We start from the raw sequence: 16,052 nt of genomic DNA on the forward strand, positions 1-16,052 counted from the left end.
ACTCTCCAGAAATCACAGATTGTGTATGTCAGGTCTAGGGCAAGGCCACTGAATTATGAGGCAGGAGAGGACCAAATTGTGCGGCGTAATGTGCCACATTTTCTGACAATGCCACTTCATTATTTTGACACTTTTGCACTTTTTAACACTGTCTGGTGGACAGAGGTTGCACCTCATTAGTTCTAGTTGAACATGTAAACATAGAAATATGCGACAGAAAGGTAACCAGTTAACCTTTGCATTGGGCCTTTCACTGCGCAACAACACACGTCGCTTCATTTTAGGTAACTTTTGAACCATTTGAGCTCCAAAGATTTTTTTTTTGTTAAAATCTGTGGATTATGCAGCAGGTAATGGATTATGTGCAAAATGAGACAGATCCATTATTATGCCAAAAACGCAGCCACCGCACAATTGCTTAATTCCAGTGTCCTTGGTCTAGGGTAAGAGACATGCACAGTGTTCTGGCTTTTCAGTCAGTAGCACATTGCATTATGGGACTTGTAGTATGTACGTAGAACTTACAATATGAAAGTTGGTGTTGGACACAAAGCTTGGACTCGCAGGGTATAAAGCACAGATATCAGGATATTTGCCAACTAAGGATAGGCCAGGGGTGTAGCTACCATTGGTGCAGTCAGTGCAGTCAACCATGGCCCCGAGTTCTGAGGGGCTGATTGAACCTTGGTGATTGCTGTATATTTGCCACTGCAGCCAAAGAGGCATTTTCCTTGCTTTCACAAGGGCCTGTGGGTGAGCTATGCTTGGCTTTGGCGATAGGGTGGCTAATTAATATATAGGCAAATAAAAGTGTGATGGGGAAGGATTATATTCACAAATGTGTGATGGGATACGATTAGTGGCACAGTCTATGTGTGATGGGACACGATTAGTGGCACAATAAGTGTTTGATGGGACATGATTACTGACACAATAAATGTGTAAGGCTACACGATTAATGGCAGAATATAGAAATAGTAGGTCAATGCTGGTGAGGCGAAACTGCTTGCTGTACTCTAAAGATGGGTTGCCATTAGACATGGGCAAGCCTATTGCTACAATAGTTGTGTGATGGGGCGTGGTTACTGGTACAAGAATAGTTATATGGTGGTGCGGTAACCAAGGTTTATTAACTCATCTGGGGGTCAGAGTTGAGCCTTCTATCTGTGTTCCAAAAGACCCGGCGAGGGATGGAATTGCATTGCTACCTTTAGAGATCCCTTTGAACATAAAAATAAATATTGCCAAAAACCCAAGGAGAATAAAACGGATAATGGCTGAAGAGAAAAAACATGCGTGTGAGATATATTTTTAACAAAACAGGCTGGTCATCCTCTAAATGCACCAGATAGGGGCTGTCTGACATAACCAGTCCAGACACGAAGGTAATTGGGTGACGACCACCACACTCAGCTGGTGCAGTCATGCTAAGATTATATCTTGAACCGTAAACCCAAAATTCAAGCTTTATTCATGCATGGTCGGACTTGCCATTTAGACACTGTAGCATTTCCTGCTGGTCTGAAAGCATTGAGGCAAGGTTAGAAGCCTTTCTTATAGAATCATGCAAATGAATTTAATGGGATTAGCCTTGTCCCGAGCCTGCTGAATACCATGAACAGCAAATACACACGCCTGTAGCCAAGCTGCCACGGCTATTAATACACCCTGCGCATTGCTGCATGTTGTGTGCAGCAACCACCGGCGAGTAGCCAGTTTGATATCACTGTTTGAGTTTGGTGCTGACTGCTGCAGGCAATGAACAGGGAAGTAACACTCCCAAATAAGGAAGAGACAGCAAGCCGCACGATGAACGCGGGCTCCTTAAGCATCACCAAAGACAGACACCAATGATAGGTGGACAAGAGGCAGGCCTATATAAGTCACACTTGCCACTGTCATGGTGAAAATAAGGAAAGCAGACATGACATCACTACAGCTGCTTTTAGGCTCAAAAAGCACCTAAACATACTTAGCAAAGCTGACTATTAAACTCACAGCACGCGATGTAAAAAAGATGACATTTGTGGTTCAGTATGTAGACAAAATATTGTGTAGCTGTAGCACTGCACGATATATACCTATGCAGAATGTAGAAGGCAATTGAAAGCTTAGTGATGTACAAGGCTGGGCATCATCTGGACCAAAACAAAATAAATATATATCTACTACCATCGAAAACGTGTACAAAAGCTATAATACATCAAATCACCAAGGAATTAATGTATATTTAGGCACGTGCATACAAACTATCGTGGTGTGTACTTTAGTTAGCGCCCACAAAGGTTCAGCAGTGCATCAGGGCAGGAGCAATCACCACAGGGCCGAGATTGTTTTGTGTTAGTGTTTTTTATTGTAAAGCGTTTACGGGGATTTCAGGGCTGGAATAATATAACGGTATCTTTTCAAGCAAGAAAAAGCCAAAATTCTCAGGAGTTTGAAAAAAAAGATACCATTATATGAGCTAGTGCAACAAGTCAAACAGGACCAGGCCAACGACGATGGTGATTCCTGTAATTAGTGGTGCAACAGAAGAACCCATTTTAGCAGACATGTATGAGGGAAAGTGCAGTTTTTGAGAGCTCATTTATTTAGCGGTATTATTGTATCCTGCACCCAAAAACGAACATGCAAAAAGTATTGAGACAAGTTGTGAAGGTTGCCAGGCTCATCTTTAAGCTTGGGGTGGTACTACGTGTCAGCAGCATACATCTGATAGACAAAGTGGCATGTTTGTAAGAATTCAATAGACGTGAAAGTACAGAGCACAAAAGTATGCCATATCTGATGTTGGTTATTCTGAAGAGAAATGAAATGGGCAAAGCCAGAAATGTAGTAATCCCGCCAGATTAGAGGAATGTGCGACATGAGCTGAACTGAAGCAATAACTGAGGAAGTAGAGAGTGCTGCTGAAATACAAGGCAGTGTCCGGTGACTGAGAAATGTCAACCAGTGTTAGTTCTGGAGATATCACACGAAGAGCTATGAAATGCGGGGGATAAGAACGGTTAGTTTGAGTTCCGGTGCAATCACTCAGAGAGCTAATAAACAGTCAAGCAGTGATAAGTCTGCACCGACTTTTCCAAGGGGCGTGTGAGGCAGTCGCAGAGCCGCTGCAACCACCCAAGGGGCAAGGTAATGTTGGACTGTGGGTGATAGGAGAGGAACTCTCACTTCGGGTGAAGTAACATCGAGTAGTGCGGAGCTCTGAAACCAGCACCCCAGGAGCTTAGTAAAGCTGCCCTCGCGCACTTAACACTACATTATGGCTGATTGAACAAGATGTCACGCAGAGCGTCATGGATCACTCTCCTCAAGGAGCAGTCGGAAGTGACCCGTGAATCAGTCACCGGCAGAAGCAGAGGGAAGCACAATGGGTGATATGCTGTGTGTGACACATTAGAAGTCAGTGATCGGTCCGAGCTCATGGCAATGACTTGAATATTAGAAGGATTGGGGGGCAGGGGGTACCTCCGAAGTTATTGAACCTCAGCACCCTGTCCTTGGGGAATCCTCGCCTCGGATGGCAACGGACGAAGAAACTATCATCTTCATGCCACTGATGTCTCACCCTTCTTTTCCACTAAAGTCGGCAAAGACCTTCCCACAATACATAGCGAAGATCTGCTCTACAGACAACTTGAAGGACCTGCCTAGAAGGAACACACACAATGCCCAACTGTCAGTGGGCGTGGCTCTTATGCTTTCCAGCGGTTCGTGCAAAAGCACCCGCCTTGCTTAAAGATAAATCAGCGCTGTGGTTTGCTGATTTAAAGCATACATATAACCTACACCCGCAGTGCACCTCAGCTCATTAATATTAACGAGCAATGGGGCAGGGATAGTGAAACAAGCGGGAGCGTGCAAAAACTACGCTGTACTTGAAGATGAAGCATGGCGGTTGCTCTGAATATAGGCAAAATGGAAAAGGTGGGCAGTGCAAAAGTAGCCGCAGTGCTTTTGAGTAACACAAGAAGGAAACTAATATAGACGAGTGGCCCAGGAACAAGCGGGCATGTGCAAAAGTGGCTGCCGTGCTTTCAAGTAACACGAGAACAAAACTAAGATGAAAGAGTACCCCAGAACTGCAAGATAAGCTCTCCCGTGTAAGGCTACTGAGTAGTTAGTCCGTGCTGTCTGGGATGTAACTAAATAGAGTGGAGGGACAAGGAGGGGCAACGAACCAGTAGAAACCAAGCTCAATCGAAGTAGCAAATAAAAAGCTAAGGCGGAGTCAAACCCCCAAACCATGAATACAATATGTCTCGAAGACTCAACCTAAAAAGGGAAAGCATAAATAGTGTTTAGAGTCATGATAGTTCTTTTTTATTTCTAATATAACCTCAGAAAAAAGGAAGAAAAATAGATAGAGTGTTGGAAGTGTAGCAAAAAGGTTAAGGAGCGTCGGGTTGAAGTTGGTGAAGAAATGTCAAGAGGTGGTAGTAGGAAGCGGAAGGTGGGCCCTTACAAAAGAGGGAAATAAGAAGGACCATAGAAGATATGCGACCAAGCTATTTTAAAAATATTGCGAAGAATAAGTGTTTGAAGAAGGCCAACTTAAGGAAAATAAATAAATGGGGCACTAATGAAGAGGACGAGTGGTGGAGGGAGGGAGGAAGAGAGAAGGAAGGAAAAAAGTAGTGGGAAGAGCCCACGAAAGGCTAGGCCAGGAAAAATAGAAACAAATGAGAAATATCACTCAGTGACTGCAGGTGGAAAGAGTAGTTAGTTAATGGAAAAAAACTACTAAAGAAACCATTCCAGAGTAATGGCATTCGTCCAACTGTTTTCAAAACATTTCTAAACAAGACACAATCTTAGGGAGCAATTGCAGTTGAATACTCTCTTCTCCATAGGATCGTGTGTTTTTAATCTTTTGTTTATTTAAGACTTAACCTTGCGTTTGCACTATCAATGCTGTGACTTCTTTTGTCACAATTTATTATTTTGCCTTGGAGACTCGGATTAAATTATTGTTTGCTAACTTGCACATTCTTCCACATCCCACGCCATTTTATGACAAAGAATCGTTTTAGGGGCATTATTTGAGACAACATTGTCTGTTTGCATATCTCAACTAGGTGAAAAACAGGTTAGCGCTATGCCTATACATACATATTCCATAATGCAGGGGAAAGGTGCCTAGTTCAATTGGCCCTCTAACTTTTAATCATTAGCTTCTGTCTGCTCTTCTTTGAGGTTTTTGAAGTTGTTACTCATGGACTGTGATACTTGTCTAGCTCCATGAGTGGTGATGTTTGTAATATAATTGGTTTGAAAATGTACTTCAAAAAGCTGGTCTGGGTTAGATATGGCTTGAGCTTGATTTAATTATGGATGCTTGTTCCTACTTCTGTCTGGGCAATCATCTTGTGGATTATGTTCTCACACCCTTGGTCATGTAATAAGGTATACTTTTCATGGTTAAAGATTGGCTTGTGATGGGCTGGGATTTTATCAAATAGTGTATGAGGAAACCTTCCCCAATGACCACATGTATGCAATTCTAGTGCTCGCTTCATGCTGATATTGACACACTTTTTCACTGTTTTGGATCCTTCCTACAGACTGCCTCTTCTCCCAGTTTTCTGTTCTACTTTTCAAATACTTTATTCCTATGCTTGTCTTGTGTCTCATAAATGGGTGATTTGAAAACGTTCATGAATTATTAATTTATTTACGTATTATTTGAACTTTTTGTAACGTGTTGCAAACCACCAAATGCATATTTACAAGCCTCTACAGCCACAGGAACGTCACTTATAGTGATGATATGGGCTTTGCCTTATTTACTAGGCAGTGTTCAGTCACCTAACATAGCCTTGTAAATAAGGCACCTTTTCACACTAAACTTAGTGTGAAAGGGGCGGGCAATGCGTGTTGTGGTGAGCGTTCCACCGCAATACCCATTGATTTTCACACTGTCCCATATTTACAAGGGTGGAGTAAATATGGGGCAGCGCCAAAATTAAGACCTGGGAAAACCTGGTCTTACCCTGGCGAAACTAGGAGAAATGCTTTATTTCTCTCAGTTTTTGCTGTTTCTATGTGAGCTGCATTGTGCAGCACACATAGAAACAGATTCAGTTTTAATGGGCTTGCCAAAACAGGGTAGCCCAGAGATAGGTCTATAGTTAGAGAGACTGTCAGGGCGAAAAGAAAGTTTTTTGAGGATAGGTGTGATTATGGCATGGTTTAGAGTTTGAGGGATAAAGCCACACGTAGGGAAGGGAATGTTTAGCACTCAGCAAGAATGGGGATGGGACAGCATAATAGTGATGGAAGGTGCCCCTATGTTTACAGGGAGGAGGAGGAAATTAGTGATCAAACAGGTTTGATTTTGTTAATGAAGAAGGACAGGAGGTTGTCACATAGATCTTAACAGAGCACCGGAATGTGCTAGATCTATGATTAGGGGTCGCTATTTACCTGTAGACACTGAATAGTTCTTTGATTGAGCTGTCAGCATTCAAAGTACAGGCTTGGAAGTATTCCTTTGTTTGCAAAATGCAAGCCTCTAGGATGTACCCTGCATGCAAACTGAAAATTAATTAGTTTGATTTGTTCACACATCTTTTTAGCACTCCGCCTTAATATTTATTCTCTGGGAGAATGGAGGACAACCTCACAGTTGAACGATGTAGTAAGACTAGTAACCAACTTAAATACCAGACAATGAAAGTGGATTGTGGAGAATATTCTTGGTTTGGATATTTTAGTTGGCAAGAAGATTAGAACTGGCATGGAGGACTCATTCAACTCATTTGAACACCTCCTCTGCTGTAGACATCCAACACTTCAAATGCTGCCAACCACTCATTAGGATCTCAATTTTCAGCATCTGCCTGACGCTTAACCCCACCAGAACAGAATTCCTGCTATTTGCCATGAACTATAAGCATCAAATAGCCTAAATCTAGATCAGTGACATTAGCATGGGTGGTTAAGAACCCCTTTCACCCAATGCCTAGTCGCTTGCGTTCACCCTGAACACCAATCTCACACTCGGGACACTCCTTTGCACTCTTGACCAACGCATGGGTTGTGGAGGCACAGTCCTCAATTGGTTCTCTTCTTACCTACCAACCGCTCTCAAATTGTGAAAATGGGCAACACACTCTCAAGACCAATCAATGTACATCAAGGGGTCCCTCAGGGCTCGATCCTCTCCCCAACCATCTTCAACCGGTACCTGGAACAACTATGTGTGATTCTCAAAAATGATGGGATTCTCTTCCACCTCTAAGCTGATGAAACTCAAATATACATGAAAATCCCTTCCCCTGAAGACCTTGCCCTCCTTTCAATCATGCTCCTAAAGATTCAAAACTGGATGTCTATCCATCATGTAAACCTCGACCCAACTAAAAGAGAATTTATTTTGATCTCACCTCCGAAAACAAAAACCTCAGTGCAGAAATGGATGGCCAACTTTCCCATCCTGGATGGATTTCCTGCCTTTGTCCAAAGTACCAGTTCTCTTGGTGTCACCCTTGACAATCATCTAAATATCCACAGCCACATAACAGCCATGGCCAAAAGTGCACAACACCGACTCAGGCAGCTGTGGGGAATCAGACCACTGATTCCGTAACAAGACCTCAAAACGGTGGTGCAGTCTCTCATCCTCTCCAGACTAGACTACGGAATCGCCTTTATCTCAGGCATTTCCAAAGTTTATCTAGGCCCATAGAGAGCAACTCTACATGCATCAGCGCGTTTCGTATTAGGTCTCAAGAAATGTGACCACATTTTCGTGGCCATGCTAACCATCCAATGGCTTCCCATTGAAGCTCAGGCCCAATTCAAAACTGCCTGCATTACCCACAGAATGCTGCACTCCTCTTCACCCTCCTTTCTAAGTGATAAACTGAAAATCTCTGGAGCTATCTCATCATGAACCGACATATCAACGCCGTATCCTCCACATGCTTAAACACCCTCTGCATACTCCGCAAGACCTTCAAATGAACCCCCCCCCAAATACAGGAAGGTCGTCACCCATCCTCTCATCACCAGCAGGCTGGACTACGGAAACACTCCCTATGCTGCAATCAACAAATCTCTCCTTCACAAACTTAGGACCATCCAGAACGCCACAGCCAGACTCGTTCCCAGCATCCCACGACACGACCACATTACCCAGCATCTCCGAGACGTCCACTGGCTCCCTGTCGAAAGTAGAGTGACCTTCAAGCTGCTCACACACGCCTTCAAAACCCTCTACAACACTGGACCCCAATACCTCAACAAAAGAATCTCCTTGCACGTCCCCAAGAGAAAACTCCGTTCCGCCGACGTAGCCCTGGCCAAAATCCCTTGCTTCCACAGAGTCAGAATGGGGGCAGATCCTTCTCCTACATCGCGGCCAAGACCTGGAACAAACTCCCCCTCAGCATATGACAAAGCCCTACACTGCAAGTTTTCAGAAAATACCTCAAGACCTGGCTCTTCAGATGACCTCGGAGCTGCCTGAACCCCCTCCCCCAGTGCCTTGAGTCCCTTACGGGTAAGTAGTGTGCTCTAAAAATTCTGATTGATTGATTGATCTAAAGTAAATATGGTGAATTTGTTTCTCCATAGGCACAAGAGGTACATTTGATTTTAACTTATTTTTTCCCTTTTATATTATATTATGGAGCTTGAGTAGGCTATTCCACAGAGAGAGGGGCTGGGCTTGGAACATTTTCCAACAGTACCAGAGGGAAAATATTAACATGGTACACAGGTAACAGTTGAAACTGACAGTTTGCTTTTCAATGCTATGGATCATGAGGTGGCTGGTAGCTTAATAAACCAACAAAGGAGAGATTTATATAAGATTCGTTCCTTATAAAGAAACAATATTTCAAGTAGCTTCATGACAGGACATTGGGAATAGGAACAGTTTATGTTTCCCTGTGCTCACAAGATCAATAGTTGGGATGTGTTTGGGTACCAATATTCAGTGGAATCAGTTCTCTTTAGACCTCCCAAATGCTGCAGCTATTTATTTATGTAGTTATTATGTGTAATATAGAAGGAACATCTTGGGTGTGAGTAATAAAAATGGTATACAGAAGGGCAGCAGGACGACATAACCGCTGTGGTCAAGAAGGTATAGCACTTTAGCCTTTTATTGTTTACGTGGACAACATGAACAACATGGCCACCTTCAATGCATTTGGCTGATACAAAGGAGAGCCCAACACTATTGAATGAATGAATGAATGAACTTTATTGTATGATTACTTAAAATCCTTTACAAAAGCGAGACAATTGAGTGCAGAAAAAAAGATAAAGATAAAATAGTTAAAATCTAAAAGGGGGGTTAAAATGCAGAGATGCTATAATATACCAGTACATGAATAACTTTGTGCAAAAAACGGTACATTAAAAGCTAAAACCCATGAAGGATTTGACATGCAGGGGGTATACAAAGCAACGTCACCACGGGGGGCTCAGTCTATTGATTGTCCTGTTGCTAGTAAAAGTAAGTGTAGACAATAATAGTATTAAAAGTGCGCTGCTGAGCATAAGCGAGTACTGATGATCCGTGAATCATAATTTATTTAACTGTCAATTCTTGGGCCGATTGTAAAGACATCCCAGCAGCCGCATAAAACTTCCCAATTCGTGCCAACTTCATTCGGGACTATGGTGGTGTAAATGTGCCTTAAGGCCTCCTTGCATGTTCTTACGGCATGTTGGATGAACATGGTTCTTAAGTACAAGCGCCTTGGGGACAGCAGAGCTGGGCAGCAGCAAATGACATGTTCCGCGAATTCTGTGTGGTATTGGCATAAAGAACATCCAGTCCCACTTAATGACCAGTTTTTCCAGTGAGCTCTATAGTCTTGTATTGGCAAAGTTAAAAGCCTCACCATCATGACTTTGCGTAGAGCTTGCCTTCCGAGTCCTGCTTTTAGGTAGGGCTGGCAGGCAGTAATTTCATATGAGTTTATAAGACCTTCTGCACCCTGAAGAGGTCTAATCCGTTCAAGATCTTGTTGCCTCGAGATATTCTTGCCACACTTTTTTAGCAGGTTCTTTAAACTAAGCTTTGTAAATGGTATGTCTGTAAAAAGATAAACTGGTAGTCCCAAAGTTTTTTAGGCCGTCAAGAAGTACCTCGCCCAGCGACTGTTTTTGTCTGTAAAAGCCACCTGTAGCGCTGACCTGATTGTACCCGCACATGCATTAATCACATTGTATTGAAATTTGACTATATCTTTTTTGCATTTAATGTCCATTGCTGTGATGTTAAACTCTAGTCGGATCAGTGAACGCCTAGCCGTATTTGGGAGCTTGAAAACCTTTCTATAAGGCATTACATATAGGCCCTCCAATTTTTTGGTCAGCAAACCAGGGAAGGCAAGGTGACCATAGCTGAGTGCAGACATTAGCTTAGCTTGCATTACTCGTTGGATCCCCTCCGTTGAGTGGCTTACAAGCTTGTGGTGTAATTTGCACAAGCCGTATGTTTGCTTGGCTGCTTTTGCCTCCAGTGCTTTAAGCTGCAGTACTGGTCTACCAGAATCAGCAAAGTGTACTCCCAAGTAGGTGTACTTGTTAGTCGTGGCTATCCTTAGAGGGCCCAGCTGCCATTCCAATGATAGTTTTTTTAACTTGTGGACGAAGATCAACACTTTTGTCTTTGATGCATTAGCTATAAATTTGTTTTCCATATTGTAATTGTGTAACGTCTCTAATGCCCTTTTCATTCCTATTCTTGTTTGGTCCAATAAAACAAGATCGTCCGCATACTGCATTATTGGTAGTCTGGGGTGGCCCAGTTTTGGAGGAAAGATGTTAGTTTTTAAAAGTGCCTCTCTCAGGTCCGCAGTGTATAAGTTGAACAGGGTTGGGGCGATCACACAGCCCTGTTTTAATATTTCTCAATTTTTCCTTTATGCAAGTTTGTTTCAGCTGCCAAGCAATTTTTTAATGCATTTTTCTTGCTGTCTTCAATAGTATTTCCGTCCGAGTGGACTTTTCCCTCCTATGCTATGACTCTGCCAGGCAGCATCTCTTTTTGCTCTCAATTTAGGTTTTGTTGTCAGTGAAGTTGAATTGCCCCTGTGCAGGGTATTTGCTATGATGAGTAGGCTGCCTTCCTGTGGCCAAGGCATTAAATAACGAAGCCATGATTTCAGACCAGCTGCTCTGTGGACCAGATGTACATATATTCTGCTTCAATTTTTTTAATACTTTTCCCTGCTTATGGGGCCCCATTTAATACATTTAATTGAAGGCGATTCGTTATGTAAAATGAGCATTTTGCCTGCAATTAGATGTTCCTCATGCATCATGCTGCTAGTATTTACGAGAACAGAGATTGGGTGGTGATCACTTCCGGGAGTGTGCAATACCTTATACTCTTCACATTTTCTCAGCAAAGGATGTAATCAAGCGTGGAGATGTTTTTGAATGTAGGTTGTGGTATCGTTGTCAACTGCCCTACAATATTCGCAGACCCCAGATAAAATTCATTGATACAGGCTTCCATGAGATTTTGACCGCGATCCTCTTGATTTTGTTCGGGGCTGCATAGGTCTCTTACACAACACTAATGTTATGTTATGTTATTTTAATTTATAGTGCGCATGGATACTCACAAGTGTCCCGGAGCGATGCCAGCAAAAGGGGAAAGGTATCTGTTTAGGTGAATAGATGTGTTTTCAAATGTTTCTTAAATATCACCGGGTCCTGAATATTATTAATGCTGAAGCAAAACCAAAGGGAAAGAAGGAAGGAGTGTTGAACAATGCAAGCACTCACCCCCAGTCAACTGATCTGGGTTTAATCCATCATCATTCTTTAGCTCACTCTGCCACCCCAGTTCAGACATGGCCATATGCAAATCAGTCTGACCCTGTGCCTCATGGGAACAAACCAGCCCGAACGGCCAAGCCATGTCTTCCCTGGACCGGAAACAAGCATCCTGGTACCGGTTTCTGGCTAATCAGCCGTCATCAGCCAGGCTAGCTTGAATCCAGTGACACTAATGCTGAACAGAGCTCTTTCTCATTCTGGCAGGGATGATTTAGGGTAACTAAAGTATTTTAAACTCCAGTCAAAGGCAACAGTGTCTTCACTGAACTGGCATAATCTCAGATGCCTGTCCCTCCCTCTTTAACCTAGCTTCTGCTTAAATTCACTGCTATCCACATCTGGCTGACACAAACAGGTAATGTTATCCCAGTGAAGGACATGGCTTCCACTAGAACAGCTTATAAGGGACCAAGGAAAACAAAGGATGCATGTCTGCTCCTGCTACTGTTGATCAAGTGGTTCCAGGCGGAATGGAATAATCCATCTCTTGCCCTCAGTGCCCCAGGGAGACATGCTGCACAAGCTTCCTGACCACAGTGTTAGGGATAGAGCTCTAAGTCAAACTGTCTATGTTTGTTTAGGTCATGCAAGTCATCTTAGGTTGTAAATGAATGAGGGTGGGTATGTTTTCTACACTGTGGGCCTGATTCATAAAGGTACATTTTTGTGTACGTTTGTTTGTTTATTTTGTTTTAGAATTCACAAAGTTCGATTTAGTAGTAAGTTTATGACTGTAGATACTCCCCAGTCAGGGCATAAAAAGATAGGCATTTCAAAACTTTTTATGTGAGGAGTTCTTCGCCCCTCCACATTTGAGTTTGTGAATTCAGAAACAATTGTAAACTTACACAAGAGTGTAACTTTACCATTGTGAATCAGGACCAGTGTAAAAGAGTCAGTTGTGCACATCCCTCTGGGGCAGGTTTAAAATCAGTTTCCCATTTTGACTCAACGATTAAAGGGTTGAAGATTTCCTACTTTCCTCGTTGCTTGTATTTGCTTTTGGTCTGAGTGGAGATGAGAGCAAGTTCATAAGAGTTCAATTTGATTGTTAAATCTCGCTTCTATCTTCCCTGGAGTTCCTTTCCATTGAGTATCATCTCTTTATCTCTTCTAGATTACCTTGTGTCTTGTAAACAGTTTCTGGATGTTTTTATTGATAATCAGTGGTTGATCGCTCTTTGATACTTTAGGAGGACTACCTTTCTTGAGTTTATGTTCTTGTGTAGTAGACAGGTCTATTTTAGGTCTCTTCCTAATCTATTGTACCAAAGTCCAGATTGCGACAACATGTATCCCCAATTTTCTCACTTTGCTTGCTGTTAGTTCCTCTTTTGTACGGGACAGATGTACAAAGCCTTTTTCCCGGTCTCGAAACCTGTGATCCACAAAATCAATGGGTTTGAGACTGCATAAGGGCTTTTCAAAATGTACAAGCCCCTTTTAAGAGGTAAAAAATATTCGGAGATCCTTTCTGAATAGGAGGGGTGTGAATGGAACAAGCCCATCTGATTTCAGAATTGTAGAAGAATATAATACTGGTTTGTGACCTCAATTATGGTCACAATCATTGATGAGTACTGGTCTTATAGTAAGGGCAATAAGTGATTTGCAAGAGGGAAGGTGTTCCCCATTAGATTCCTTCCCTTTTGTCAATGATGTTGACAGACTTGCGAGAGAAGGCAATGGTCCAATGGGCCGGTATCTGCTCCCACCAATGTTTTCACAAATTGGAAAACTTTTTCTACGTGATTCCTTTTTAGGAACCTGCACTTCCTTAAAAAAAAGGTTGCACATTTGGGCAAGCAAGCACATAGATAGTTGGCTGCTGTTTCCTTGAATGCCACTATCCCTGTGTTTGTAGCCAATCACTGGGTTCACAAAAAGAAAATAACAAATAACGCAAGTCAGATGGTGGACAGTTGCTAATGTGTGTAGACTGGAGTTTCTCCATAGGACAGTTCCTTGTAGTCTTGTCTGACTTACTTATTAACTAAGTTGATAACAGAAATAATCAATAAAGCAAAGTAACATCTTGAAATAGCGATAAGCGGAAGAGGAAAAAGTAAAAGTCACTTTAGAGCAACTTTACCACTTTTGGCTATTCACAAAATCTAATTGTAAAGTTACTCGAAAGTATAAGAGTAAATTACTCAAAAGTGTATGTTACTTTTTTTAATAGTCCTGGTAGTTTGTGAATAGTCCCTAATCTCTTCAATTTGGTGAAGACATGTGTAGTAAATTTACACTCGAATTATGCAAATAGCCACAAAGTAATAAACTTACTCAAAAGTGTACATTACTCAAAAATGTAAGTTACCTTTGTGAATCAGGCCGATGGTATCTTCATTCTCTCCTACCCCTCTGCTCTAACTCTCACCTCTGGAATGTTCCTCACCCCTATCAGATCTTTGACAGTTGTGACTGATTGTTGGTAATAAAAAAAGATTATGGTTATCTTCTCCTTTTACATGGAATCTCATTTTTATCAGAACGGTAATAGAAGCAATAAGAAGCCAAGATATATAACATTTCTGATTTCAAAATTTTTGGGTGTGCAAAGTGAGAAGCCATACAGGATGGCGAAACACAAGCAGGAAGATGAGCCTGAAAAGAATTTGTAAACATTGGAAACTAACAAGAGTCTCATACACTTACAGACAGCAGAAGATAAGGGAATCATATAGACCAGTGACTCACAACCTTTTGACTTCTTTGGACCCCCCACTCAATCACTACTAGACACGCCCCTTCACCCCACCCTCCCCCCCACCCCACCGGAATCATTATTGGTATCCATGGGCCCTCACTGAGCTATTACTGGTAGCCAGGGACCCCAGGTTTAGCATTTTCGATCATTTAAACCGCAAAGCAATACAGAAAAAATACAGAAACAAGCATTCATCAAAAAATACAAATAAATATGAAATAACATATTTAACTCACAAATACACGTAACAAAAGAAAATCCAAATTTTAATGGAAAGGTTTGAGATTTTCTCAATTCAATTGAAGCTGCCCATCATGTATACTGTATTCAGTTTGGTGCTCTTGCACTGCTCCCATGAATCAATATGAGGTACTAACTTAATTTTTAGCCTACAATTTCAAATCATTTCAGATTTACAGAAGGATTTAAAAGTTAAAATTGTATATTTTGCCTCTTTATTTATGTGCATTTTATTAATCTGCAAATGTTATTTAATTTCTAAGCTATCACGGGCCCTACGTGTAGGCATTATGGATCCCTAGGGGTCACCGGACCACAGCGTAAGAATCACTGGTGTAGACAGTACAGGCGAAGGCCAGGGTCCCGGGACCCCAAAAGAAAATGGAAATTTTGCAAAGCACCCGAAATTACAAAACTGAAGACCAGGGTTTGCAGACACATGGACCAAAGGAACTTTAAACAAAAGACTCAGACATTCGTGGTTCAACCGTATAACACAGTGGTCTGCGTCTAACTTAATCACCTTTCCTTTAAGTACAAATTAGTAAATGAAGTTTATTATAACACTGATCTGTATGTATGTGTTGTGATTGTCTCGTTGATTTCTTTTTTTTTCTTCCTTTATTTGATTTCAGGAGCTGTTGGCCTGACATTTCTAGTGATAGGTATTTTCAACGGTAAGCTCTTGTTGGGTAAAACAGAGCACTGGTGCTGCGAATGTGTAAATGAATTCGAGCGGGCTCCCGAGCAAACAAATCACCCCTGCAATAGATACCATGACTGCCACATTACGCAAGAAAACGAAACCAAGGTCATGTCCTTCGAGGGGCCAAGAAATGACTTTCCACCTGTGAAAAGAAATAGTCAAAGGGCAGCCTTGCAGCCAGAATACAAATCCGAGGTCTTAAATGTGGCACTCAGAAATTCTCGGAAGAAGAAGGAACAACATCTGAAGCATGGATGCTTCGTATGCCTGAGCTGCGGGATGGTGCAGCCGTATCCGAGAGGGCCTTATGGAGATGCCCTTTCAGCTCCTGGAGCGGAACTTCTTTCACAGCATTTGCAACACGTTGTTTCACAGCGCAAAGACTTCAGAAGTGCAGCCGGCTGGGAAGATGTGGAAAGTAAGGAGTTATCAATGTCAAACCCCGGCATAGGTAAGATTTATACAAAACAAGAAGTTAACGCTACAACTTGTAGAAAACCCGCATTAGGAAACATAGACAATAATAATGTTTAATCTATCTATCTATCTATCTATCTATCTATCTATCTATCTATCTATCTA

General features: G+C 42.1%; 2 protein-coding genes across 2 annotated transcripts in view; one reads left to right on the forward strand and one right to left on the reverse strand.

The window, feature by feature from the left end:
* TNNI3K (TNNI3 interacting kinase) overlaps positions 1-16,052 on the reverse strand; it is a 2,902,528-nt gene that overhangs the window by 349,001 nt on the left and 2,537,475 nt on the right. The gene's annotated exons all lie outside the window — the stretch shown is intronic.
* Positions 1-16,052, forward strand: part of LRRC53 (leucine rich repeat containing 53) — a 102,124-nt gene that overhangs the window by 64,347 nt on the left and 21,725 nt on the right. The window contains exon 6 of the mRNA XM_085600216.1: positions 15,400-15,921. Within this exon, the coding sequence (XP_085456342.1) occupies positions 15,400-15,921 (522 nt within the window). The remainder of the gene's footprint in view (positions 1-15,399; positions 15,922-16,052) is intronic.

This window comes from Triturus cristatus, chromosome 4_2 (assembly GCF_964204655.1).
Source record: "Triturus cristatus chromosome 4_2, aTriCri1.1, whole genome shotgun sequence".
Classification (NCBI taxonomy): domain Eukaryota; kingdom Metazoa; phylum Chordata; class Amphibia; order Caudata; family Salamandridae; genus Triturus; species Triturus cristatus.